The 26,086-nt window shown below is 43.5% G+C and overlaps 2 protein-coding genes across 4 annotated transcripts in view; one reads left to right on the top strand and one right to left on the bottom strand.

The window, feature by feature from the left end:
* The first annotated feature begins 1,075 nt into the window (after positions 1–1,075).
* Positions 1,076–20,518, top strand: NCOA4 (nuclear receptor coactivator 4). 3 transcript variants are annotated; one of them, XM_032231746.1, is made up of 11 exons: positions 1,091–1,155; positions 7,001–7,118; positions 12,560–12,711; positions 13,618–13,758; positions 13,931–14,019; positions 14,286–14,394; positions 15,389–15,463; positions 16,521–16,667; positions 17,205–18,188; positions 18,483–18,572; positions 19,366–20,518. In XM_032231746.1, the coding sequence occupies exons 2-11, from the start codon at positions 7,052–7,054 to the stop codon at positions 19,369–19,371; spliced, it is 1,860 nt and encodes a 619-aa protein (XP_032087637.1). In that variant the 5' UTR covers positions 1,091–1,155; positions 7,001–7,051; the 3' UTR covers positions 19,372–20,518. The 3 variants fall into 3 exon arrangements, with proteins under 3 accessions (XP_032087638.1, XP_032087637.1, XP_032087639.1); XM_032231747.1 differs by lacking the exon at positions 7,001–7,118 and having other exon boundaries at positions 1,076–1,155; XM_032231748.1 differs by lacking the exons at positions 1,091–1,155; positions 7,001–7,118 and adding an exon at positions 10,171–10,278.
* A 3,117-nt stretch (positions 20,519–23,635) lies between these two features.
* Positions 23,636–26,086, bottom strand: part of TIMM23B (translocase of inner mitochondrial membrane 23 homolog B) — a 28,345-nt gene continuing 25,894 nt past the window's right edge. Inside the window, exon 7 of the mRNA XM_032231765.1 lies at positions 23,636–24,021. Coding sequence (XP_032087656.1) covers positions 23,906–24,021 — 116 coding nt within the window. The 3' untranslated portion in view covers positions 23,636–23,905. The remainder of the gene's footprint in view (positions 24,022–26,086) is intronic.

The raw sequence follows: 26,086 nt of genomic DNA, 5'->3' as shown, positions 1-26,086 counted from the left end.
GATTTGAGGGATTCTTCTTGTAATATTCCCTCCAGGAATTCAAGATGGAATATTGTTGATAAAGCAAAAAGCTGAGGTTACAAAAAGAAAGTCCTTGAAACTGTGGCATTAAATGTAAAACTAGAGACTGACTTTTAAAAGCCACCTGGAATTCTGGTTGGAAATCACACCTGTGTGCAATGAAGAGGGAGGGAATGTACATGGAAAGGTGCTCCAGGCACAGATCCACTGCAGGTTAAAGAACATGCCAAATAGGCACAAAACAGTTTGTGATTGGACAGTTGTCAAGTTGTCTATGGCTGAAGCATCTGATGGCTCTTTTAAGCTTCATTGGCTGGCAAAGTCAACATCTATTCAGTTTAAAAGGACTCCCATTCATTGCTTTGAAAGAGCTTGGATGGCTTTCATTTAAATCTACTTCCTGGTTGGAATGAGGTGGGGGAGGGGAGGTTTTGCCAAAAGAGAAGCAGAGCAGGAGGCGAAAGCAGCTTCCTGGCCTCTCCTGCCTGCCTGGATCAGAGTTCCCACTCTTGTGTGGAGGCATCGAAGTTGAAATCGAATCAAATATCTTTTATTAGATCCTTTGAGCAGCCTTTGCAATCTAAGAATAATAACGATTATGAGGATAGGATTACAGGGTTTTTTTTTAAATAAATAAATAAATATTATTTTATAATAATAAAATAGGGAGGGACAGTAACAGGATAGTAAAAAAAAGGAGGAGCAAAGTTAAAGCTGCTTTTGCTGATGCTAAATGCTACATCTGGGTAAAGGGAGGGGGGGAGACACATTTCCTGGTGGTCTCCCATCCAAGCTCTATCCGCCCCCAACCCCTTTAGCTCTCCAAAGTGAGCCAAAAGCCGCCGCCCCCTTGAGCGCCCCCCCGCAAACTCTCCCCCCGTGGAAGTGGCCGCTCCCCTATCATGGAAGCCCCCACCCTCCCCCCACCCGCAACTCCCGTTTCTGCTAAGCGGAGAGACGGCTTCCGCCCAACTCCTTGCTCGGCTTTGCCGGGCGCCACTGCGCATGTCTCCCGGAAGCCTCGCGAGACTACCGCGCAGCCTCCGTCGGGAATTCTCGCGAGGCTGGAGCGGGGAGGCCTCTTCCCCTTTCCTGGAGCCTCGGAAGGTCGCCACTCTGATCGCCGCCCGACGGGTGAGTGGAACCCGGCCGACTTGCGTGTTCCAGGCCCCCGGCCTCGGCCCCGCTTCCCCTCCCGCTAAGTCCGGGACACGCATGTCCCCGTTATACGTAACTGCACGTGGAAGGGCCGACACGTGTCACCGCCGCAAATTGGATCTCCCCCCTCTTCCCCTTTTCTCTGGAAAGGCCCCGGTGTGTGTGGGTGTGTGAAGTGCGGGACGGACCCCTGCGCCTTCGCAGACCCCTCCTTTGGGGAGACGTTCAATTAAATCCCAGAAAAGGATCTGAAAAGGCGGGTTGGGGTAGAACTCGGGTGGCCCCCACGTGTCCGTCCGTCCAGGTTGCAATTCCTCCTTTCCACGGGAGCAGAGTAGAATGAGTATAGAATATAGAACAGAATCGAAAATACAGAAAAATATAATGCAGAACAGAATAGAAAATAGAATAGAATCACTTTATTGTCACTCTAAATGTGCATTAATCGGCATAGATTAAAATGAAACTTCGTTGCATGAAGCTCTCAAAGGGCCCCCACCTCCAACAGACGCTCCATGGCCTTGACAGAATGAATAAATACAAAATTATTCCTATACCCGCCTATCCTCTATAAGACGGAGAAACAGCACAGTCTAGTTCGGATGTAGACATAAATGCAGGCAGTTCTGGGTGGGAAAAGGGCGTTTTCTTTATGCATGTATTTGATTTTTTTTGTGTGTGCTGCCTCCATTAACACGCTATGCTCTTTCTGGGGTTATCCCAGGTTGGGGTTGCATCCATGCCAATAAAGAAAGTGGAAAAAGAAGATGCTAAAATGGGCGTTTGGGGGTGGGGTGAGGGATCAAGATGCAGCAACTCTGCCTTGTCTTTTTCTGGCATGCAAGTCCGGAAGCTAACTTGGGTTATCTTTTGGACCTGGGTTTTCTCCATCAGTCCCTGGCCTCTTTCACCAAAGACTGTGAAGTTCTCTTAGGCCTAAAGTGCTTGGAAGCTTTGCATTGATTCATATCCATTTCAAGAAAGGAAAGAATCATTTTGTGAACAGATTTTATTCTCTTGTTTTTTCACAAACTGGGGCTTATATGGTCCAGGGTCTCCTGCTTGATCAGGGAGTTGGACTAGAAGACCTTAAAGATTAAGGTAGAATAACAACTATGCCTCTTAGAGCTAGAAGAAGAAGGCGACATGTATGTTTCTCTGTTTGAATTTATTTTGATAATAAATAATAGACATGACTGAAAAACTTCAGCCTTCTTTTGGACTGCAAGGGCAAACAGTATAATTCAACACATAATTGATGTGAAATGTTTACAGAGACTTGTTTTGGAGAATAACCTTCAGTTTTATGGGTAATTCTGGAGGCTTTAGTTACATTTTTTATTTATTCACTTGATATTTTTCTCCCTTGTATGCAGGATTAAAAGGGGTCAAAATAGAATGAGTCTGTTTTGACTTTGGCCTCTGAATAGAGGCTTAAGAGTCATAAAGTCAGCCACTTGATGGTCCTGTAAGAACATAATTGTGTGTTTATGTGGTCAAGGTGCTTTCTAGACTTTATTTGTTTTGAAGGTTGCTGTTTCTTCTTCTTATTTTTAAAGTTGAAGAGCCACAAAGAGGATTATGCATGATGTTGTTATGACTCCCATTTTCCATCTTGGCTTGGTTTCCTGCTAATGTTCCCTCCTCCTTAATTGTTTTCCCAGTAATTAAGATTTCACTTTTCATTAGTATGGAAATTCTGCTCCTTTTACTGTTTTGTTATGTTTACCTATGTGCCAAGGGTGATATATAAATGCCAAGGGCATTTACACACACACACACACACACACACACAAACACACACACAGACACACACACTTTTCACTTTTCATTAGTATGGAAATTCTGTTCCTTTTACTGTTTTGTTAGTGGAGCACTCAATTTGCACATTTCTCCTTAGGGAATACAAATAGTCACATTAAACCTCAAAAGAACAGTAGGCAAGCTAGGATCCTGGATTCCCGAAAATCTGTTTCCTGACAGACCTAGATTGCAAGACCTAGATTGCAAGAAGGTTTGAAAAACATTGGAAAACCAATCTCATTCCCCTCTCCTTTTTCCCTTCAAGCAAAAAGTGATTGCGTGAGTCCCTGTACCACAGGCAAGCTTTCAAAATATTAAATTGTGCTTGCTATGCTTCCAGATTCAAGGCCCATTCCTAATTAGCCACAGTGCTAATCGGATTAACCAGTTTTATATCTCTCCGTAATCAATGAGGTAGGATAATGGAGCTGAATATGAAAAGTTGCACAGGAATAAGTGTTTAAATTTACAATAATGTAATGAAAATTTAGGTTTGCTAAATTGCAAACGTAATGGTGCAATTTTGTATGATTGCCAGTTCTTTCTTTTAAAGCAATTTTGTGCTTTGATGAAAAAGGGTGTAACTGCATCAGTATGTCAGGTTCTCAGACGTAACACACTGATTAACCAGAAAAGTGCTGCCGAAATAAAAGTGGTGCTTTTTTTGAAACTTTATTTTAATATGGTGGATTTTCAGCAGCAAAAATGCAGTCTTGCAAAAGCTGAAGTTCCTCTTCTGTAGGCTATTATAAGCCACAAAACAGTTCTTGTGGGGGGGGAAAGTGTGCAGAGAGGCCTTTAAAAAAAATATTTTTGTTCCCTTCTCTGACTTTTCAGGTGTCAGATATGAGATTTAAGAAGCTGGAAATTTACTGGTGTTAAAATAGTTTGAGGATTTTTTTCCCCAAATAAAGCCATTTTGCTCTCTGCATGACAACTACAAGCGTTTCTTACAGGGTATTTGATTGCACTTTTTATTAGTCAGCTGACATCATCCTCATTCAGTGTGGTCAAATTCCAAATATAATTGACACGCATCAATTATATATTAAATGACTCTTGGGAACAATCAATTTTACACTTATGCAGATTACAAAAAGTGTTTTATGTTTACCTATGTGTCAAGGGTGATATATAAATGCCAAGGGCATTTATACACACACACACACACACACACACACACACACACAAACACACATGATAATCTTCAACTTACGACCACAATTGAGGGCAACATTTCTGTTGCCAAGCGAGATGGTTGTTCAGTGTTTTTTTACCTTTCTTGCCACATTTGTTAAGTGAATCATGGCAGTTGTTCAGTTAGTGACACAGTTGTTAAGTGAACCTGGCTTCCCCATTAACTTTGCTTGTCAGAAGGTTGCAAAAGGGGATCACATGACCCCAGGACACTGCAACCGACATAAATATGAGTCAGTTGCCAAGTGTCTGAATTTTGATCACATGACCATGGGGATGCTGGAACAGTCATAAGTGTGAAAAATAGCTGTGAGTCATTTTTTCCAGTGCCGTTGTAACTTTGAATGGTCACTAAATGAACTGTTGTAAGTTGAGGACTATCTTAAGTGTCTAGTAGTGTTGAAAAGGTAGCAGGCCTCTTATTTGCATAGGTATAAATCTCTGACTGAGATGAAATTTAGTGGAAGTGGAAGAAATTAGAAATTTCTAAAGTTAATACATACCATTTTCCAGAAAGCAGCTGCGAACAAGATTTTCCTGCTGAAAAATAGAAGCAGCAAATATGCCCCCTTCCCCTGCTCCTCCTCCCTTGGATTGCTGCTTGTGAATAGATACACCACTTAATGAATGAATGAGTTTTCCTTAAGTGGATGGATTTAAGACAGGCCATTTCAGCCAACCACAGCATTTCACAAGGCACATAACTGTTTACCAAGTGAATATGGAACAAGCATTAATCCCTTTGTGCCTTTCTGTTTTTGGATTAAGCAAAAGATGAAAATCATCCCCCTGTGCAATGAAGCACAGGGGGTGAATTGCAGCGGCTTGTGGTTTTGAGGTGGTGCCTAGCCTGGCCTCTGCAGACCAAACAAAAATCCAGAATGAGCCCTATGAACATCTGGAGGAAGTAAGGAAAATTGCCAGGCCAGCATCTTCACAACAATCCTGCTAGGCTTGGGAAGTTTGGGAGATGGCCTCAGCAAATCATCATCATCATCATCATCAATATAAAAACAACAAAAACAAAGGCAGAATATAAGGAAAAACAGCTGGATAACAGATTAAATAGATGGAAAACCAAAGCTTTGCATGGACAGCACTTGAAAAACATTGAAGAAAAATGTGATGACAGCCTTACATGGACATGGCTTAAGATGGGAACCACCAAGAAAGAAATGGGAGATTTAATACTGGCTGCTCAAGAACAAGCACTACATATTAATGCCATGAAAGCGAACATACAAAAATCCACTGACAATCCTAACTGCTGACTTTGCAACAACAAAGTCTAAACTGTTTCACATTTAATATGTGAGTGCAGCAGAATCTCGCAAACTGAGTACAAAGCTAGATACTACTGAATTGCTAAATTAGTCCACTGGTCATTATGAAAAAAAAACACCCTACCTGTATCCGAAAAGTCATGGGAACATAAAGTGGAAAAGGTTCCAAAAATGAGATGGTGGAGACTTTCAAATACAGACGGATCGTCATTTGGAACATAACAGATTCGAAGAAAATGAAGTGGAAAAAATCACAAAATATTGCGACCTGGCCATCGAAACTACACGGTTATGGATAAAACATGTAACAGTGATACCCATTGTCATCGGGGCACTTGATAGCATGTCCAGGAATTTTACAAAACACATCAAGAAATTGCAGCTTCCTGCAATAACACCAGCAGAACTGCAAAAAACTACGCCGCAAAAATACTGCAAAAAAAAAAATCATATATTTTAAAAAGATACTGGGTTGTTACCTAGGATGCTGGCAGCAACCTGTAACAACCATTGGCACTAGTCAGTGGTATTTATGGCACATTTTTAAATGTTCAGTTGACTGAGTTTCATCTTTAATGAATAAAAAAGAATAATACAATAATTCCATAAATGTTCCATGTTTGATATGAAAATCCCAGTATTTTGTAATTTAAAAAAATATTTGCAATTTTCTTAATGTTTAAATTGATTAACTAATTTAATCTAAACATTTTTTTAAAAAAATACAAATACTGAATTTGCAGATCAATCTTGTTCTTATGAAGAAAATAAAAGAAAAAGAAATCTGGTTTTATACCAGCTGGATCCTTGGAGCAATAACTAAAGGGCTCCCTTAATAATTGAAAAGTTTGAATTTATTGGACCTCATTACACCAATTTTACAAAAAAAAAAAAAGGTCTTGCTTGGAACCTCCTATATCCTTAGATTCTATCTTAAGAATTCTTAAGTTCTTAGGACTTTAATTATTAAGTTTTTGCCAGTCTTAAGTTGTGAATCTAATTGCAGATGATTCAATAATAATAACAGAATCAGAGTGGATAAAAATTGATGATTTTTTAAAATTGGATTTTTAAATTTTAAATTGGATTTTTTTGATTTTTATCAAATTTATTTTAATAAACAGCTTTTGGAATAAACAATCTATCAAAAGATAGTTTTCTATTTAAGATATATTAATAATTTAGTTTATTGAGCATGAAATGGAGCTTAGTTATGTAGCATGAGGCTATATATTCTGCAATATTTACATTTTTGATAAACCTATTCAATGAATCCAAGCTCTGCAAGCTGAGATAACATGCACTGCATTGATGCATTCATACAATTTCACAGTAACCATGAGATAAATCATAAAGTTTATCCTTTATCCCACTGTTTTGCAAATCTATGTACACCACAAACTGTATGATTGTTGGAAGAGAAATGCATCTGTATCACCAGGCTCTAAGTGTGAGGAGGAAGGACAAGCAATAAAAATGAAAGTGAAACTTTCTAAACAGCTTATAAATATAATATTAAAGAGCGCCTGTCATTTCAGAGCGATCCTGGCCGTTCCTGTTAGTGGACATCCACTCAGCTGCTGCCTGCCATGTCCCTCATCTTGTTGTGTCCCTGCCGCATCATCAGCCGTCCTATTAAAGTGAATGGGATGATCAGTGAGTCAACAGCGGGTCAGAGGAGGAGCTGCTGTGGGACAGAGATTGTATTGTATTGTATTGGGTTTATTTATATGCTGCCCTTCTCCAGGAGGGACTCAGGGCGGCGAACAACTCGGGGGGGGGGGGGAAGGGAACATAAACAACAGTACACATAATTAAAATACACGAAAATCACACAGCCATACCAGTCAAGAGGGGAGGGGAACTCATCAACCCCAGGCCTGCTGGCACAGCCAGGTTTTGACGGCTTTCCGGAAGGCCTGGAGAGAGGTGAGGGTCCGGATCTCCGCGGGGAGTTCATTCCAAAGGGCTGGAGCTGCCACAGAGAAGGCCCTCCCCCGGGTAGTAGCCAGATGGCATTGGCTGGTGGACGGAACCTGGAGGAGGCCAACTCTGTGAGATCTAACGGGTCTTTGGGAGTTAATTGGCAGCAGGCGGTCTCTCAAGTGACAGTCGCTCTTTAAAAATAATGATTTCAATCAAGTTAATTTAAATCAAACTTTTTTACTAGTTTACTAGGCTTGATTTAAATCAAATCCACCCTGAAGTAGCACCCGTGACTGCATATTGTTATGGAAAAGAACAATAATACATTAAACATGTATGCTGCATGATTCTGGGTGGTTCACAGTTTAATTACAATAAAACCAATAAAAAGTGATAGATGACAATCATAAGGAAGTGTTGGATTCCCTGGGCAAAGGCCCAGATGAAAAATAAATTGGACTGTAAACGGCTTGTAACTTATAGCCCCAAAATATTTAAGGGGATAGAATATTTTGTTGAATCCTGCGCCTTTGTAGGACACAAGACTTTTCTTGGTTCAATTCTTCTTTTCACAAATAACCCATTGTGAATCTGATTAACTAAAGGGCTGTTCTGAGGAACAGAAGACAGCAAGTGGAAGTTATTCTACCTTCACCTGTATGTGTTCAAAATCTCCTTGTCCAACTTCCCAGTTTTTGATCTTGAGGGAGAGGGGGATGTTTTCCTCCTGTTGTATTAAATACAGAAAGTTGTCCTGTGCAGTAGCGAGAGACATTTGGGCTGTTGAGATCCAGGCTCCGGTCTGGATCTCAACAGCTCAATAAACTTTCAGCCTGCCACAAAGTGGGTCAAAGCACCTGAAGGCAGGACAAGAAACAACAGATGGAAACTAATCAAGGAGGGAAGAAACCTGGAATTAAGGAGAAACTTCCTAACAGTGAAGACAATTAACCAGTGGAACAGAAGTTTCCTCCAGAAGTTGTGGGTGCTCCATCACTGGAGGCTTTCAAGAAGAGCCTGGACAGCCACCTGTCTGAAAAGATATAGTGTCTCCTGCTTGATCAGGGAGTTGGCTTAGAAGACCTCAAAGGCCTCTACAGCTCTGTTCTGATTGATTGATCCATGGAGGTCTCCACTCTGAAATGCAATTCATTGGGGTGTACTTGGATAAGACCTCCACATTTATTTCGCTAGGTTTCTAGAATAAAAAAAGTGAAAAAAGAAGAACCGCGTATATTCCTGGTCCTGAAGATGGGGCACAGCAGAGGTATAATGAGAATTATTTTTGAGTTGACACAAAATTCAGGTAGACCCCCTTGCCCCTGTTTCCTTAGAACACTTGAAACGGCTATGTTGGATTCTGAATTTTGCAAGTTGAAATTGAACTCCTTTGAGGGCTAGGTAGGCGGTGGAAATGCTGCTGCAGCTGGTATCATCTGTTTGGAGACTGTACCAGAAGGCCTCGCTCCTGCGGTCTTGGCCGAAAGGAGTGGCTCAATTGGGACGGGGCAAGGCATACGGTTCACTTGGGCCTGAAAGGATTGGGGGCGGGTTTTCTCCCAGGCGCAAGGTCTGTGTGGGGTGTGTGTGTATGGAGGTGGTGGTCCCTGGTGCTTGACCTGCTTGGAAAAGCCATCCTCATTTTAACCCTGCCTGAGATGGTCCTGAACTGCTTGTGGGAAGGGAAGGGAAGTCTTCCTTTGCCCAAGTGGGATTGTCTCCCGTGCAGAAGCTCTTTATGTACATGCAAAGCAACAGAATAATGGCAATCATAACACATGATTATGAGCCCAAAATTTCGGTTGTTAAGTGAGACATTTGTTAAGCGAGTTTTGTCCCAGCATATGGCCTTTCCTGTCGTAGTTGTTAAGTTGAATCACTTCAGCTGATAAGTTGATAAGTCATAAATCACTTTTTTCAGTGTCGCTGTAACTTTGAACTGTCACTAAACAAACTGCTGTAAGTCGATGACTACCTGTAGTAATCATACAATAAGAGGGATGGAGTAAGAAAGAGGATAACAACAACAGGTCAAGATCCAGTGGGATCTCTGGATACGCCTGGTGTCATTATTGGGGAGAGGAAAAAAGTCTGGTTCATTGATTATTGCAATACCAGGGGATGCACAAATTGGAGAGAAACAACTAGGAAAAAGAACAAAATATCAAGATTAGCAAATTGAAGTTGAGCAACTGTGGAGGAAGAAATCAAGGGTTGTACCATACAGGAGCCCTTTGAGTGATACCTGCAGGGCTGCCCAGGTACAGGGAAGTTTTGAACTTATCAGACCTGAATATCCTGACTTTGGGGGGAAAAAAACCACCTTACTCAGAACTGCCAATATACTCAGACGTTATCTTGAGCTCTTTTAGCTCCTTGGCTAGGGCTTGAACAGTTAAGTTTTTACCAGTCCCAGACTGTGAATTGAATTGAAGATTAAATCATTGTCATCATCACGATCATAACAACAACAATTATACAGCCATGCTACTAAAGTGGTCTTAACACCACACGGATGCAGAAATAATAGCTTCTTTTACAAAATAGACATTTCTAGCCGTTTTGCAATAATTCCAATTTGCATCTCTTTCCTTCCTGAATTGCTTCTTTGCTGCTCTTCCTTTCTGAGGAGTTGCTGGGCAGTTTTCAATCTTTTTCCCTCCTCCTCCACAGCCGTGCAAGGCGGACGTGCAAGGCTGTGCTCCAGCTGTGGCGGTGTGGCCACGTGGGTTTTGGGAGGCGAGGCCAAAGCAGGGCCGGGTCTGAAATGTGCCCTGGCAAGCAGGTTTTAAAGCAGGCTGGGCTGCTGATAGTGATCTGGTGTGCTGCAGAAGGCGGCCGACAGCTCTCCGTCAGCTGGAACTTTCTCTCCTCTGGAACAGAAATTGAGGTATGCAGGAATGGGGGGGGGGGTGGGGGGGGGAGGAAGAAAGAAGGGGGTAATATTACCTGGCAGCCTTTGCAGCAAAGAATAAAGCAGGAATAATTCCCAACTCTGGAAGTTGGCTAACAGAAATTGAGGTTGTAGAATTTGCTGCTTTGCTAGCTGTCTGTTTTCTCCCGACTGATCAGACCACAACCTCCTTTAATTTGGAAGATTTTTTAAGGGAACAAATGGGTTCATAGGATGGGGGTTTTGCAAGGCTTCTGCACACGGCAGAGTCTGACTTACAAAACATGTAAGAAGATTTTCCCATATATTGGGAAAAAGTCAGCAAAATATCTTGTATAATCATGAATCGATCACTGAGAGCATCAGAGTCAAACCGGTGCCTAAATTCCGCACTGAATAAACGCCATTGAAGGAGAAATTAAAAACTTACATTATTTTGAGGCGTCCTTTGTTCTCTCTTTCTTGTAGACATTTCGATACCAAACTAGGTAACATTGTCAGTGTTAGAAGGGAGTGGGGTTTGAATTAATCAATTTAATTCAATTTCAAAGTTATATAGCCCAGAGGATATTAATCTTGCTCTTTCCAGAGAGGCCTTCATGGCACTTCTTAAAACTGATCAGCACTTCTTAAAGCTGATCAGCTGATCAGTTTTTTATCCAGCTTTCTGGGAATAAGTGTTTATTTTGATATCCTTCTATTGTTTCTGTTTGTTTTATTTTGTTGCTGTGTGCTTTGCTCTTTTACACTAAAGTTGTAGAGGTTTTATTTCTACTTTCCTGGATTTTATTGATTTGAACTTGGTACTTCGATTATAAATTAATTTTCAGTTAAATAAATTATGATCTGGGTTGTTTTACTTAGCCTTGAAGTTTAGCTTTGTTAGGGTTGCAGAATATGATTTAGTTTTAGACCAGGATTGGCATATCTGGATCTATTCCCTAGTTCATTGGGAGGGGTGGTGGTGTTCTCATTTACTATGCTTTGTACGAACTATAGTCCAGAAGCAGCAGTTTAACTACTGAAAACTTTTGTATAGTCAGAAAACAGATAGGATCTTGTTCTAAATGCTTATTTTGTATGAGGAACACCTTAAATTAGGGAGAGGGGAAACTTTCAAACTTTCTCCTCTCATCTCAGCTACCTAAAATTGCACAGTTAGATGAATTAGATGTTTCAGAACGGTGGGCTTCAATCCAAAAGCTACTGTAGGAAACGTTAATTCAACACCTGTAGGAAAACAGAGTCAGAACGTGAATAAACAAGCCAAAAAATGCTTGCAATGTAAATTAAGATCCACCGTGTGTGTGCATGTTTGTGTATGTGTGTGTGTGCGCGTGTATCTGTCTGTCTCTGTCTGTCAGTGCAAAGTTTGCAGGTAACTGAAGCATGTTGCTAGATGAGCTTAAAACATGAGCTGGGTGTTGCAGACTGTATCGGCGTAAGAGTTGGGAGAGATGCCACAAAGTTGTTAGAACACTGCCCCACACCATGCAGCGCTTTTGTAGGCTAGAAGTGGGAGTCCACAGCTGGCGATTGAGATGTCACTGGTGGGGCTACCAAGCAAAGGGACTTTTTTCATCCCAACCCCGACGAGCTGCTTTGGAAATCAGGGATCATAACATTCAATGTTTATTTATTCTCAAATTGCTATATTCTCCTTGCTGTCTTTTTAGTTGTTTATTCTATTGTCCCAATACTTTGCTACTGTTATATTGACCCTTCTTTTCATTTCTCCGTCGTTATTGTTGTCAGCCGCCTAGAGCAGCCCCACGGCGACGTAGGTGGGGCAAATACGTTTAACAAAGAAATAAACGTAACAAATAAATTTCAGTCTTGGGTACCCTGAATTAGCAATGCTGGAGGTATTTGCCAGTTGACTTTAAAAAAACAATTGGGAGAAAATCACCAATGAAGACGTGTGTCGATTTTGAGGGTCCCAAATTGGCAAATCAGCTCTGAAAATTGAAATAGTGAGAGCACTTAGACATATACTATTTCACAGTGTTTTACAGCCCTCTTTTTACAGAGTCAGCCTCTTGCCCACAACAATCTGGGCCCTCAGATTACCAACCATGGAAGGCTGAGTCAACCTTGAGCTGGTCAGGATCGAACACCTGGCAGTCGGCAGAGTCAGCCTGCCGTACTGCACTCTAACCATTGGGCCACCAGAGTTGAGAGCCTATCATTGTGATAGTCTCATTTCCAGCACTGGCCTAGGACAATTTTTAGGACAAACCACAGATTCTGAACTGGGTTCTTTTTCTCCCTGTTCCAGAATTGTCTAGGATGATCCCCTTCCAAGAGAGAAATGGAAGCCTTGGCAACATGGAATGCTTGGACAAGTGTCTGCGGGCCAAAAAAGACCTGGAAGTTGCATTTGCTGAAATTGTCAAAGCCGAACAGCAAGTCAAAGATAACTGGAAAGAGGTATTTGGGATGGGCTTCGAAAGAGGCACTGCTTTGTGGTTCTAATAAGGGGTTAAATCTTTGCTTAAAAGGGCCTGGCTTGGCGAAGATTTTCTTTTAAGCTTCAGGTTTTATGCAGCTCCAGGTAGTTTTCTTGGGGGTTGCAGATTAGGATTCCATCCCGTAAATCTGGGATTTACTAGTGTGGTCCCACCAAAATGCTAACCAGGTTTGACCCTCTTAGGTTTTCCCTAAGTAAGATCATTTAGTTGGTGCCATCTAACTGGTCATCAAGATGGTATGTCTTTCATTTTAGGTACAATTAAAGTATACCTGCTCTTGTTGGTAAATTCTTGTATAAGGAACAAATGTGATACATCCTCAGAGCTCAATTTCTCAATCTCAGCACCTTTAAGAACTAAGGTTCATGGTGAACAATGATTAGCTCTTGGCAGGGTGGGGGAGGGGGGTCTGAATTCCTTAAATGTCTTGCTTAAGTCCCCATCCCTTCCAAGCCATTGGATCATCTTTTCAGTGCAAGAGCCACCTTGGAACTTGGTTGCTGGAAGGAATCCAGGATCCCGGAGGATCTCCTCCTTCCATTGGATGGCAATTCAACCCTGCCTGAATTGCAAAATGTGGGGATAGGAACAGGAGGGACGAGAGATCTGAATGGGAATAATAGGATTATAGAGATGTTTTATGGGAGATTCTCAATCATCCAATTCTTGTCCCAAAGGTGCTTTTTTTTCCTTTTTCTTTTTTTACAAAAGGCAACTGGAGTACCTTGGGGTTTTTCTTTTCTTTTCTTTAAAAACATTCTCATCCATGAAGCTTCTTCAGTTCAGTTCCAAGAAGGTCCAGTTGCCTTTTGGAAAAGCATCTTTGGGAGGAGAATGATAGAGGTGGCTTCTTCTCTCTTTAAAGGTAAAAGCTCAGGTTCACAGCTGCATCAGTCGCCACCTGGAATGCCTACGAAGCCGCGAAGTTTGGCTGTTGGAACAGGTTGACCTCATTCAGCAGCTGAAGGAAGAGGCTTTGCAGCAACAAGCACAGCAGCTCTGTTGGGTAAGAGCTGATGGGCCTTCGGATCCTCTTCCTGAGTCCAGAATGATGGGAACTTTGCCTTGGCCTTGTGCTGTTTGTTTGTGGCACAAGGCTGCAGCTTCGTATCTCAACCTTAGGTGATGCTGGCTCATCCTGTTCCTAGTGAGGTCATGTATTTTTGTTTAATTTCCAGTTGTTGGGACAATTCAGCAGCCTCATCCGCCAGCTGGAACAGCCTCAAAGCGGTGATCTCACAAATCAGATTTCAGTGTGTTTTGAGAGGTGAGCCCTCCAAGAGACTTTGAATGATTGTTTGTTTATTTATCTTGGTCATTTTCCACATCATTGTGGACTGTGACATCAACCTTTCTGGTTCTATCGTGCAAAATGAACCGGAGTGTTAATTTTGGAGATATTGCCACCTCTGTGGGTGGAAACGGGGGATTTGAAGATTCAATTTTCTGCATAAAAATTGCTTGATTTTTTTTGTTTAGGAAATGGCTTACCGCCTTTGTTTCTTTCTGAATTCTTTTGCCTTCTCCCCTAAGTCTTGGCAGTTTGACTCTCCAGCCAGAAGAAACTTCCATCCTGAACTTTGAGGCTGACGTAGCATTTCTTCGCCAGGCAATCACTTCGTTCGGCTCCATTAGAACAATGGTGAGCAAAAGGAGCTGTGTCCTCATGCAGGGATTTTCAACCTTCTCACAGATTGGGCCACTTTTAGGACATGGCAGTATTCCAATACCACCAGTAGCTTAGCAAAGTGTCAAAAACCTAATGACTAAAAAGAAAGAAAAAAGTGATAACTTTTTTAAGTACTTACCACACTTTTAATGGGAAGCTTGTGCCTTTTTCTCGGACATTAAACTTTGCACTGGAGAGTTGGCGACCCCACAGCTTCACTGACTCTCCCACGGGCTCATCCTCCCTGTTCAACCCTTGTCTAGGACAGGGCTTTGCAACCCGTGGTACAGGTGCCACATGCCAGGTGCTGAAGTATCACCAGTGGTCCATGGACCAGGGGTTGAAAAGGCCTGTTCTAATGGGTGCAACTTGGAAACCTACACAGGTAGTCCTTGACAGGACAATTCATTTAGTAACTGAAGTTACAAAAGACCCTGAAAAAAAATAATTTCGTACCATTTTCTTCTACTTATGACCATTGCAGTACCCCCACGGTCACATGATCAAGATTCATTTCACTTGAAATGAATCAAGTGATCCCCCTTTACAACCTTCTGACAAGCAAAGTCAGAGGGGAAATTGATTCACTTAACAACCATGTTAGTTACTTAACAATTGCAGTGATTCACTTAACTGGCAGGAAAGATCATAAAATGGGACAAAACTCACTTAACAACTATATCCTTTAGCAAGAGAAACTTTGGGCTCAATTATGGGTCCTAAGTCGAGGACTAACTAATGAAAACCCAGGTTCCTGAACAAACACGAAGGCTTATATGGAGACTGGAGTTTATTCCATCTCTTTCAGAACACTTGTCTTGAAATAGCTACCATATTCCTTCCAGACTTTTTCAAATTCCAAAAGATAAGTGACTCAATCTGTTATTTCTGAACATGTGTGAGCAGTTAAATTTCTGTTTGTTTGAAAAAATGGCTTATCATCTCTGGTTTTTTTTTTCTTTAATAGCAAACTTCCGATAAAGACGATTCTGCCCCTTGGATCTCTGTGCAGAACTGTCCTGTGACAGCTAGTTTCGAAAAGGTGAATTGCAGATTTGTTTAGAGGAACTGAAATTAGAGGGAGGCGGCAGCAGAGTTTTCAAACTTTGTCTTCTCTTGCAGTTTCATTTCATTTCATTTCCCTTTATTTGTATGCCGCCCTTTTCCCTGGGGGGACTCAGGGCGGCTCACAGTTCAAAAAAAAAGGGGGGGGGGAGGACAAACAATTTCCAACATAAAAACAATACAACATATTAAAAAAAACACAACAGTCACACAATTCGAGTGGGGTTAGAATCTTAACCCCAGGCCAGCCGGGACAGCCAGATCTTTAAAGCGGCGCGGAAGGACTGGAGGGTGGTGAGGGTCCGAATCTCCACGGGGAGTTCGTTCCAGAGGGTCGGAGCAGCCACCGAGAAGGCTCTCCTCCGGGTAGTTTGCTAGGAATGCCAATTTGGTCTGGTCTGGTGGATAAGGCTAGAAATAGCACTTAGCAATAGCACTTAGACTTATACACCACTTCATACAATCTTGAGCTGGTCAGGATTGAACTGCTGGCAGTTGACAGAATTAGCCTGCAATACAACATTCCAACCACTGGACCACCAAGCCTCTAGGGAGATGATCTAAATCCTGCCTTCGCTATGAAAGTCAGCTGGTTGACTTGGGCTAATCACTCTCTCTCTCAGCCCAACCCACCTCCCAGAGTTGTTGTTATGAGTGAAAATAGGAGAAGGAAGGTGTGATAGATATGTTTGCTGCCTTAAGTTATTTGTGGGATATAAATCAATACATTAAAAAAAATGTAGTGTTCCGGGAAGAGAGATTAATTTATCTCCACAAGAGAACATACAATTGATCTGTAGGAACATAATTTTAAGTCCTTAAAATGCACAAATAGGCTGGTGGTTGTTCAGAATTCAAGTCTAAAGAAAGAATTATTCTAAAATCCAGAAATTTTCAGTGGCACAAACACCCGAACATTCTCCTCAACGAGGCTTCCAGAAACTTTTATCTATCCTTGAGGGAAGAGAGTGGATATTCCCAGGGTGGGTTTTGTCTGGGATTAAACCGACCTTCAGTTTGTTCTTGATTACTAGTCAAAGCCTTTCCGTGGAACGCTGGGTTGCCCTCTCTCTGACTGGCTTCTTGGAACCAAATCCGATGGTGCGTGCTGTATCCCTTATGCTCCTAGCTACAAGCAGGAGGACTGGCTCTTGAAAACACCTGCTGAGGAGGCCAATCAGGTATTGCCATCTACTGTCTCCATTTATAGAGAAGGAGGGATTCTGGTCATGTTGGAAAAGATGGACCCAAATACATAGCCAAATGGTTTATTTTCCAAGAAATGCTGACATAACGACTCTGAATATTGGGGGTTTCTTCCTGTTGTTAAGGAGAGTAAGGTTTCATGGTATGATGGGCAACAAATCAATCTGTCTGTCTCCCAAAAGAAGTGGAACTGGTGGATCCAAAGTTGTTGTTCTTGGAACATTGAGAGTGAAATGAGATTTGTAATCTTAATCTTGCTGCTGTTTTCCCAAGAAATAGCAATAGTGCTTAGAATTATTACACCCCTCTTAAGCGGTTTACAATGTAGAAACATTATTTGCTTATTACGCACACACACAACACACACAGTCTGGGTCTTCATTTTACCGACCTCGAAAGGGTGGAAGGCTGAGCCAATCCAGCTCAAACTCTAGGCTGTGGACAGAGTTAGCCTGCAATACTGCATGCTACCTTGATGGATCTAAATGCTTGTGGTGTCGTCTTCTCCTTAGGATTCCAAGCCTTCGGAAGTGTGTTACTTGGAGAAAGCGTGGGGAGACCTGAGAAATCTGGAGAACTGGCTTTTGCAGAACCAACCACGAGACTTTCCTGAGAGAACGGAGCTTCGCCGACGGAAGAGCTCGACTTCTACCATTGCTTCCACCTTGTCCATTGAGAAGATTAATGAGTTGGAGCTCTTTGAGCAAGATGACACCGATCTTTCTGAATGGCTCCTCGTGCCTTCTGAACCCCAAAACGAGAATGCCTCCGATGAGAAGTGGAAATGGGTTTTTAAGTCTTTCCGGGAGGAATATAACCCGAACGATTGGCTCCCTAAAAATGATTCTTGCAATCATTGTTGCGGCGGTCAAGCCACTGGGGTAGAGATAGAAAATCTCGGCAATCTGAAATGCCTTAACGAGCACCTGGATGCGAGGAAGCCACCGAACACCGACAGCTGGCTTCTGCAGCAGCCCGCTTTCAGAGTCGAGGACCTATGCAGAGCCAATGAGCCGTGTTCCAGCTTTTCCGAGTGCGCGTGTGACGAGAACTGTGAAAAGGAAGCCTTGTGCAAATGGCTTCTCAGGAAAGAAGGCAAGGATAAAAACGGGATGCCACTAGCGGAGGTCTCCGAACTCAAGGCACATCTGCCTGTGCTGAACATCTGGCTCCATCCTTCTCGACAAGCAGAGGGGGATTCGGCCAGTTCTGCCATAAAACAGGACGCTGTCCGGGAGGTGGCAGAATCTCTGAGAGAATTGCAGGAGACCTCATTATCCTCTTGGCTAGCTAAGCAAGAGGTCAAAGAGAAGACCGGCGAAGAGAAGGCGATCCGAGAGGAAGCTGGAGTGAGCCATAAAGGTTCCCTCCTGGAACTACTTGCGCCCTTCCACCTCCCTTTCAACATAAACAGCTGGATCCTGCCCTCAAAAAATGCAGATTTCTCCAGCCAGCCTCTCGTGGAAGATAAATGGCTGCTCCGGAAGAAAGCACACGTAAGGAAGAACCAGTTCCTTTAACCCGCCGAAAGCGCTCTGTGGCATGTTTTAATATAACTCAGGGAGCTCCTCAAAACATGGGGCGCCTTTAAGACGTGGACTTCAACTCCCAGAATTCCCCAGCCAGCTTTGCTAACAGGAATTCTGGGAATTGGAAGCTGCCAAGTCAGAATAGCCTTCACTGGAGAGGCAGTTAACTTTGGTGCTCTCCTGGCCTGTTTTATTTGGAAATACGAGACGAAGACCGGTAAGTTTTCTGATCTCACAGAAGCCAATTCTTGTTCCTTACAGGACAGCGACCTTCCTGCTGTTTGCGACCTCTTTGCCTGTATGAAGTTGAGTGGAGAGAGAGAGAAATGGCTCTATCAGACACCTTTGCAGGTAAAAGCCTCTCCGTCAAACAAAGTCCACCCAGTTGCGTTCTCGCTTTTTGGCTTAACTAACTTCTCCCACAAGACCCCATTCAAGCCAAATCCGCTTTTTGAGAACATGAGGGTTGGTTAGATATCCATTCACTATGCTAGGTTAGAACTAAGCTTTCTGCTTAATTTTAGCTTGTTCAGAGTCCAGTTCTTTTCCTTTCTGTCTGTGATGGAAAGACGCAGAGATGTTGAAAGCAACACCCCGGCTTATTTTTAACATCGAAATGTTAGAGTCTAGCTTTCTCACAAGATGCTAATCCAACCAGCATGCTTCTTTCTGTGTTTCGAGAAAATGTGTTGATTCTTAACTGGAAACCAGCAGCTGATTCCAATGGAAGGTCATGTGGGTTAGGTGTGTCATTTAATGGAGTGAAAATTAATTTTTGCAGATTTTTTAGTGAGGGTGTGTGTCTAAAAATAGGAGTTTTACATCAACATACACCTAATGTGGCTTTTGACAGTTCATTCAGGGGAGGTACAAGCATCAGTTCGCAACGCTAAAAGAGCTGATTCCCCACAAAAGGCTACGGGTTCTCAACAGATAGGCTGCCCAGATGCCCCATCTTCCTGGCTAAGCATTCAGGTTGCACAAAGCTCCCCTATAAAGAATGGGGCAGGCAGGGCTAAGCACGATTGATCAAATCTCCTCCTGAACATCAGCAATGCCTTTGCGGTTTTGAAATATTCTTACTGGTTGACCCTGATTAACATTGTTTTTGTTTTAACACCACCATTCTGGGTTTGTTTCCTAGATGTGAAAAAAGTAAAAAACAACCACCCTGCAGTGTGATCCAAACGATTGCTTTGATTTCCTGCTGATCATCGCACATAACCCTGGAATGAGCGACTGCAGCCTGTCGCTTCTCCTGTGTTTTTTGACCATCTGTCTTTTCCAGATTTCAAATGTCACTTTAAAAGCTGTATATGTAGCTGGTGTTGAGCTGCAGAAAATGGACCTTTGAGTCCTCAAACAGAAGTGCCCTTGTTGGGTTCTCTTGATCCGGGACGCATTGCAACTCGTCTCACAAAAGCCGTTAAATCTAAAAGCCAGTATTTTGAAACAAATTCTGACAGGATGACCCTTAGCTGGGGTGGGAGAGGCAGAATTTTGTTCAGAGAACACACCATTGGCCCTTCTTTCCACTCCTAATTCTAAATATATTTACAGAACATGTTCACGAGGTACAGCTCTTACGAAGTCATTAAAACACTTCCGAATTGTGTGTTCTGTATAATTTATACGTACTCCTCTCCGCTGAAAGACAACAGCATGCCCTACAGATTGGCATGGGCACCTGGCAATTTAGCAATATCCTGATTAACGTGACTGGTATGGGAAGGAGAGCAGGCAAAATTGAGCACAGAGTGGATGAAATGTGTGTGGTTTTAAAGCCCAGTACTAAGTACAAGCTGAATCCATCGTATCACAGAACAAAAATTAATGTTTATTTCTCTCACGCTATGAATTATAGTCCCAATAGGTTGACAGTAGCCTTAGAAACTTTATGCTGAAATTTGAATACCACTTACCTGCTTCCACAATTTTTGGGGGCAACTTTGATAAGTTGTGATGCTAAAATTTTAATTTTTTTAAAAAAATGAAAAATTCATTTTTTGAAGTGCTCTTGGCTTACAGGTACTTTTAATTGCTAGAAATTTTACAAGCATAATAGGCCTTCCAGCTGTCATAAGAATTAACTACTGCATTCTCAAAAATCTGTTAAAATTCACTCGTTTGACTCGTTTGCCTTTCAGTGCTTAACAACGTATCTGGTCAGGTTTCTGAGGGGTCTGTGGAAGGCCTGACTGATATGTAATGCAATCAAACCCCCGCTGTCTTTTACATTAATCCAATGTTTGTGATGCTAATGAAGTATGCCATTAAACCATTGTGAATAAAAAGTACATTTGCGTGAAGTTATTCTTTTCGTAGCTCTGTGGATGGGATTGATCAATTGAAGGTAGAATCTGGGTTGGCCACTGGAACCACAGATGTCCTTTTCCAAGCTTTTGGACTAATCTTGGAGCGCATCTTTGAGGAACGCCTCTCTACTGGAATATAGTGCTTTGGGCTATTCCACGAGTTGTGTTTATGTGGTGCCTTCCTATTTGCTCACACACAACTCACAGAACAGTCCAAAGCACATATTGCAGGTTCCCTAAAGAAGCTTGGGAGAGCAAATCCCTGGTCCTGGTGACCGAAGCAGTTCCGGCTGTGTATCATCCTGGGACCCGCAGGCCTTGCCTCATTTGTGGCTTAATGTCTGAAATCTATGAAATGCCTAAGCCAGTGATGGCGAACCTATGACACGCGTGTCAGTGCTGACACGCGTAGCCATTTCGGGTGACGCACATGCTCCCCAAACTTGTTTCAGCGGCAGCTCTCAGCCTGGGCGGCAGCGTCACGCAGGCTGTGAAAGGAGGAGGAGGAGGAGGAGGGAACCAACCAAAGAGAGGCTTTTACCGGGTCTGCGCCCCACAGCCAGGATCGTCCTTGCGCCTCAAGCCGCGTTTCTTCCTGCAAAGCCCTTCGGGCATCCCGAGAGTTCCGCTTGACGCCAGAAGGGCTTTGCAGGAAGAAACGCGGCTTGAGGCGCCAGGACGGTCCTGGCTGTGGGGCGCAGACTCGGTAAAAGCCTCTCTTTGGTTGGTTCCCTCCTCCTCCTCCTCCTTCCACAGCCTGCGTGACGCTGCCGCCCAGGCTGAGAGCTGCCGCTGCCGCACAACTGAGGGAGGGAGAGGGAAAGCAGAGGTAGCCTCAAATTCCACCGTTGGGACAGGGGAAAGGGCTTGTCCCTCAAGAGTGGGGGGGGATAGAGGTGGGAAGAAGGGGCCCGGCCTGTCCCCAGCGCCCCCCACAGACGGATTACGGATCGAACGCTTCTCTCTCTGCAGCCTTTTTCTGCAAGTCCCAGCTACTCAGCGGGGCGTCATCATTTCCGGGGGGTTGCAGTTTTCCAGCTCAGATATCAGGATCCGCCGGGATTAAGTGGGAGAAAACGCCGCTGGCCGAGCGGAACAAACACATCCAAAGGTTAATCTTATTTTACGAAAACACAACTTCCAAAAGTCGATCGTGGCCTCCGTCAAGAAGCTCTTCCCCCACCCCCCACCCATTCTGGGGTCTTGGTGTCCCTCGGCTAAGATCCACCCCGGAAAGCAGAACGGGGGCAGCCCTCCTGTAATTCTGGCTGGGTTAAAGAGCAGGGATGGAGGAGCCCTATCACACCTTCATTCAAAGGGTGGGGAGGGGGAGGCCCGATAAAGTCCCTCCCTTGGGGTGTCTGAAGTCCCAGCTGAAGCAGCCGAAGGAAAAAGGATAAGCATCCGTCGCTGCCCAATGGCGCTTGGGGTAACCCCGCTGGGCAGAGCCAGTCGAGGCTCATCCTGCAAATGAGGGTTTCCTTTGGGGAGGGCCAGGTGGTTTCAAGCACCCCAAACAGCCAATCTCTCTCTCTCCGTCCCCCTTCCTTTGCTCCTGGGGCTGCAGAACTTTCCATGGGCTCAACAGTAATTGAGTAAAATTCTAAGCCACTGCAGTAGCTGCTTTTTGGTTTTATTTTTTTTAATATTTATCAGTCTCTCTTTTAGTTGAAGAGTTGAAGTCCACAAGGCTTAAAGCTGTCAGGTTTGAAGACCCCTGGGGTTTTTTTCCTAAAGGGTTAGGGGTGCAAGGTTCTTGTAACTTGACAGCTTTAAGACTTGCACGCTTCAATGCCAGAGTTTCTGAGCCAACATTTTGGTTGCTAAGCAGGACCGTTGGTAAGTGATACTGATAATAATATCAAGGGCAACATACGAAATCAACTGATGAACAAAGAAGTTACTAAGCAGCTATGTTAAATAATTTGTTTTTGGTTTATTAAATACAATTATATTGCAATTATATATTTTTGTAGTTTAAACTATAAATTGCGCAAAATTATGTTTTTGTCGAAGTGACACACAACGCGAGTTATGCTCGATTTTTTGCCGATTTTTGACACACCACGCCAAAAAGGTTGCCCATCACTGGCCTAAGCCCTGCTCTCATACACTCTCACATCAGAGTGGATCAGATTCTCTTAGGCTTCACAGAGGTAAGATATTAGATAAGCATCAAAATGTTTGGGATGTAATTCTGGACCTTTTTATACCATTTATCTGCTGTTGATGGGAGAACTGCAAAATTTTATTCAATGTTTTGTTTGGCTCTTCAAAAGCTGTTTTTCCTTACAGAACAGGGAATGTGTTCTGGAACAGAAAGAGCCGGACTTGGAGTGTCTTGGTGAATATATGGGCATATCTGGGAATAGTTTACTGTGGTTGCATCCCATGGTGTTCTCCATTTCCCAGGGTGATCTGCAACCATCCGGGTATGGACCCTGCTGAACGCCCCCAATCACCACGAGCCATTTGTGGCCGTGACAAGGTTTATGGTGTTGGGCGCCATAACCTTACAAAAAGAGGAGTACGGTATGTGAGATGTGGCTCCCGCTGCTTTTCTACAAAAGCTTATTAGTAAAGGGTGGTGTTCAACAACATAGCAGAGCTCTTTTGAACTGTTTTAAGTGGCTGAGAGTGGCAAGAGAAGAGAAATCTACAATGTAAACAGGAGGAGGGGGTGAAGGAAGAGCCAGGCATTTCCAATCCATTTTGAAAGAACTTTACTTAAAAGAAGCCATCAAACCTTGGTCTATATACACTCTAGAAACAGACTTAAAGCAATTGTTTCCCAAACTTTCTTAAAACATGCACTCCAACCTTTATGTCTATTAAGGATTGTCGAAAATTACCAGATCAGGTTTTCAGCTCAGCATCCAGAAAACTGTGTTAAAGAACACTATGGGGTGACAAGCATGTCAGTAAAAGGAAAGTGGTGCCCTTGACACACCTGCTGGTTTTGTGTATGCACTGTGAGCGCAATGTTCGTCTCCCTTGCGCCAAAGTATTTCCTACCTACCTTGAATGCTGGCTCCCGGTGCTCTGCTGAGGCCGGGCTATGGGTAGGAGCTTTTAGAAACATCCGTGTGACACGCAGAAGTCAGTTTTTCAGCACACACATTTATTACAGTCAAATCAAGCAATGGTCTCGATGTACAAACTGAGCGAAAGTGAACATGCTTATGAAGACGAGATCTTCCTCTTGGCAGATAACATGGCCCTTTTCACCAGCTGCTGCTCAAGAACCAGGCCATAGCCGTGAGAACTGGTGGTCTTGAGTATGGGGGTGGCTGGGTGTCCGCTAGGTACTGCAATGGTGAAGGGGGTCAGGTCTGATTGCACTGCATGAGTGGAGGCTCTGTCCTGCGCTCAGAGGGACTGCTGCTGCATGGAGCCCCTCATGTGCTCCCAGTTGTTATAGAGCGCGTAGAGACCTGTGAGCATGAGTCCTGCAATGCCACCTCTGGCTATCCCACGCAATCCACCTGTGAGGATATGAAGCAACAGTAAATACAGACATGTCAGCAGCCAGCGTTGAGCAGTGAACTTTCTTCCCCCAAGCAAGGCAAGCACGAGACAGGCAGCAAATAAATTAAAATAATAATAAAGTAAAATATGCAACCAGAGCAAAGGACGTGCAATACGATATATCAAAGTCAGGTTGAAGCAAGAAGAGGTGGGAAACACAACTGTTTTCACATCAAACATAATTTAAGAATTTGCCCTGTGGGGGCACTTAGGATCTAAAGGGAGGGCACAATAAAAGTGCTTGCCAGAAAAAATGAGCAGCAATGTTGAAGCGACCAGACTGCCAGCAATTAAGGCTAGAAAAGAGCAGCCCCTCATACAGTATGAAAGATTTCCCCCGTTCCTCAATATCCTGAAACCTAAAAAGAATGGAGCACACATCAGCAGCCTCCCTGCTGGCCCTCGAATTCGGGCACCTTGAGTTTGCCCTGAAACACATGAAAAGGCAAAACTGAGCCAATGGGCGGGGAATTCCCAGACTTGACTTTCTAACCCTTCTTCCCCTTCTGTCTACCAAGCGATAGGATTCTGCGGTTCTCCTCCACCCCTGCAATCAGCCTCCTGCTTGGATGAGATAGCAGTAGACTCTCCACCACCACCAGCCTCACAAAGCGAGTGTTTGTCATCACCTCTCGCAAATGCCTACGCCAGCTTTTTTATTTTTTATTTTAAAAAGGGTTTATCCTGACAACTATATCTGGATTTTTCTTCCCTGCTAGTAAGGTCTCTCCGGAACACAGCCCCCTGCGTCTGCAAGCGATATATGCCACTGTTGTCTTGTACACAGATAGCAGTTAAGAAAAAAAGCAACACCACGACTGGATGGCAACTGTTGGGTTGGTTGTCTCCGTGAGAATGCACGAGTCCTGGTCGATACAAGCATAATAGGTTGTCTTGCTGCAGCTGCTACTCAGATCAGAAGATTTCAAAACCGCAGAGCAGCTCTGTTTGTGTGTGTGTATGTGTGTGTGTGTGTTTTGTCTCCAAAGACTTGTGGACTTCAACTCCCAGAATTCCCCAGCCAGTCATGCTGCAGAGTCTGTTTGTACCCTGCAGGACCAGCAGTCTAATCTTTCTCCGTGTGTGGTGAATATTAACTTTCCTATCTCTTGGGAAGAGCAGGGGCCCACCAGAGATAAGTGGATTGACAAGCCACGCCCAGTTATGCAGATGTTATAAAGAAGTGATGATATAGTGACCTCTGACTCAACTGTTGAAATGCGCAGAAGCTGTTCACTTTCTGTGGGCCTCCAGCTATGGAGAAGCTGCATGACTCCATTTGCACAGGTGTCTCCTTACCCTATGCAATCGGAAGCAGTTTCCTCCCCAAAGGGAAAGTGTGCAATGGGCAGTCCAGCTGATTGGGGAGGGGGGACTGGCATTCTGCTTCCCCCAGTAAAAGAAATTGGGAGAGGCAGGGAAATGGTGCTGTCTTGGCCATGGTGTTATCCCTGGGATCTAGACTCCAGGGGATGGGTCTGGGGCCAAAGAGTCCTTCGGGAACCATTGGGGGTACATCCAAACACTTGGGTGCTAAACAGTCTTGTGATATTCAGAGTGCAAGTCCCACAGTATACAAAGGCTCAGATTCTGAAACTGTTGCTGACTCAAACTTCTAAACAAGAAGCAAGGTGAATACAGAACAACCTTGAGTTAACCCACTCGTTGGGGAATGGGGGAATCCGTTATTCCAGACTGACTGTTAAATGTGGAAGTGTGCCATGTATACCACGCTCTAGGTTGTTTGATCCCGTTACAAAAATTTAAGCATTCTGCATTGTCTTCTGCTACTCCACCCGTGGTCCCTCCATTGCCTCTTGTTTCAAGTGTGCCCTTGAACGAAGTTCTGCTAAGCTGAACAAGGCAATGTCTGTAGTAGCCTAGCTATAAAATTTAAAACACACAATGACTGAACATTTGCCAAAATTTGTAATGTTTCCAAAAAACATCACAAACTCAAAGTATCTTAACAGACATTAGCGCCTTCCCGTTATAAGTCACAGGCTTGCACGGAAGAAACAA

This window comes from Thamnophis elegans, chromosome 15 (genome assembly GCF_009769535.1).
Source record: "Thamnophis elegans isolate rThaEle1 chromosome 15, rThaEle1.pri, whole genome shotgun sequence".
NCBI lineage: Eukaryota > Metazoa > Chordata > Lepidosauria > Squamata > Colubridae > Thamnophis > Thamnophis elegans.
The sequence above is the reverse complement of the archived record's forward strand: the minus strand, read 5'-3'. Positions and strand labels throughout refer to the sequence as shown.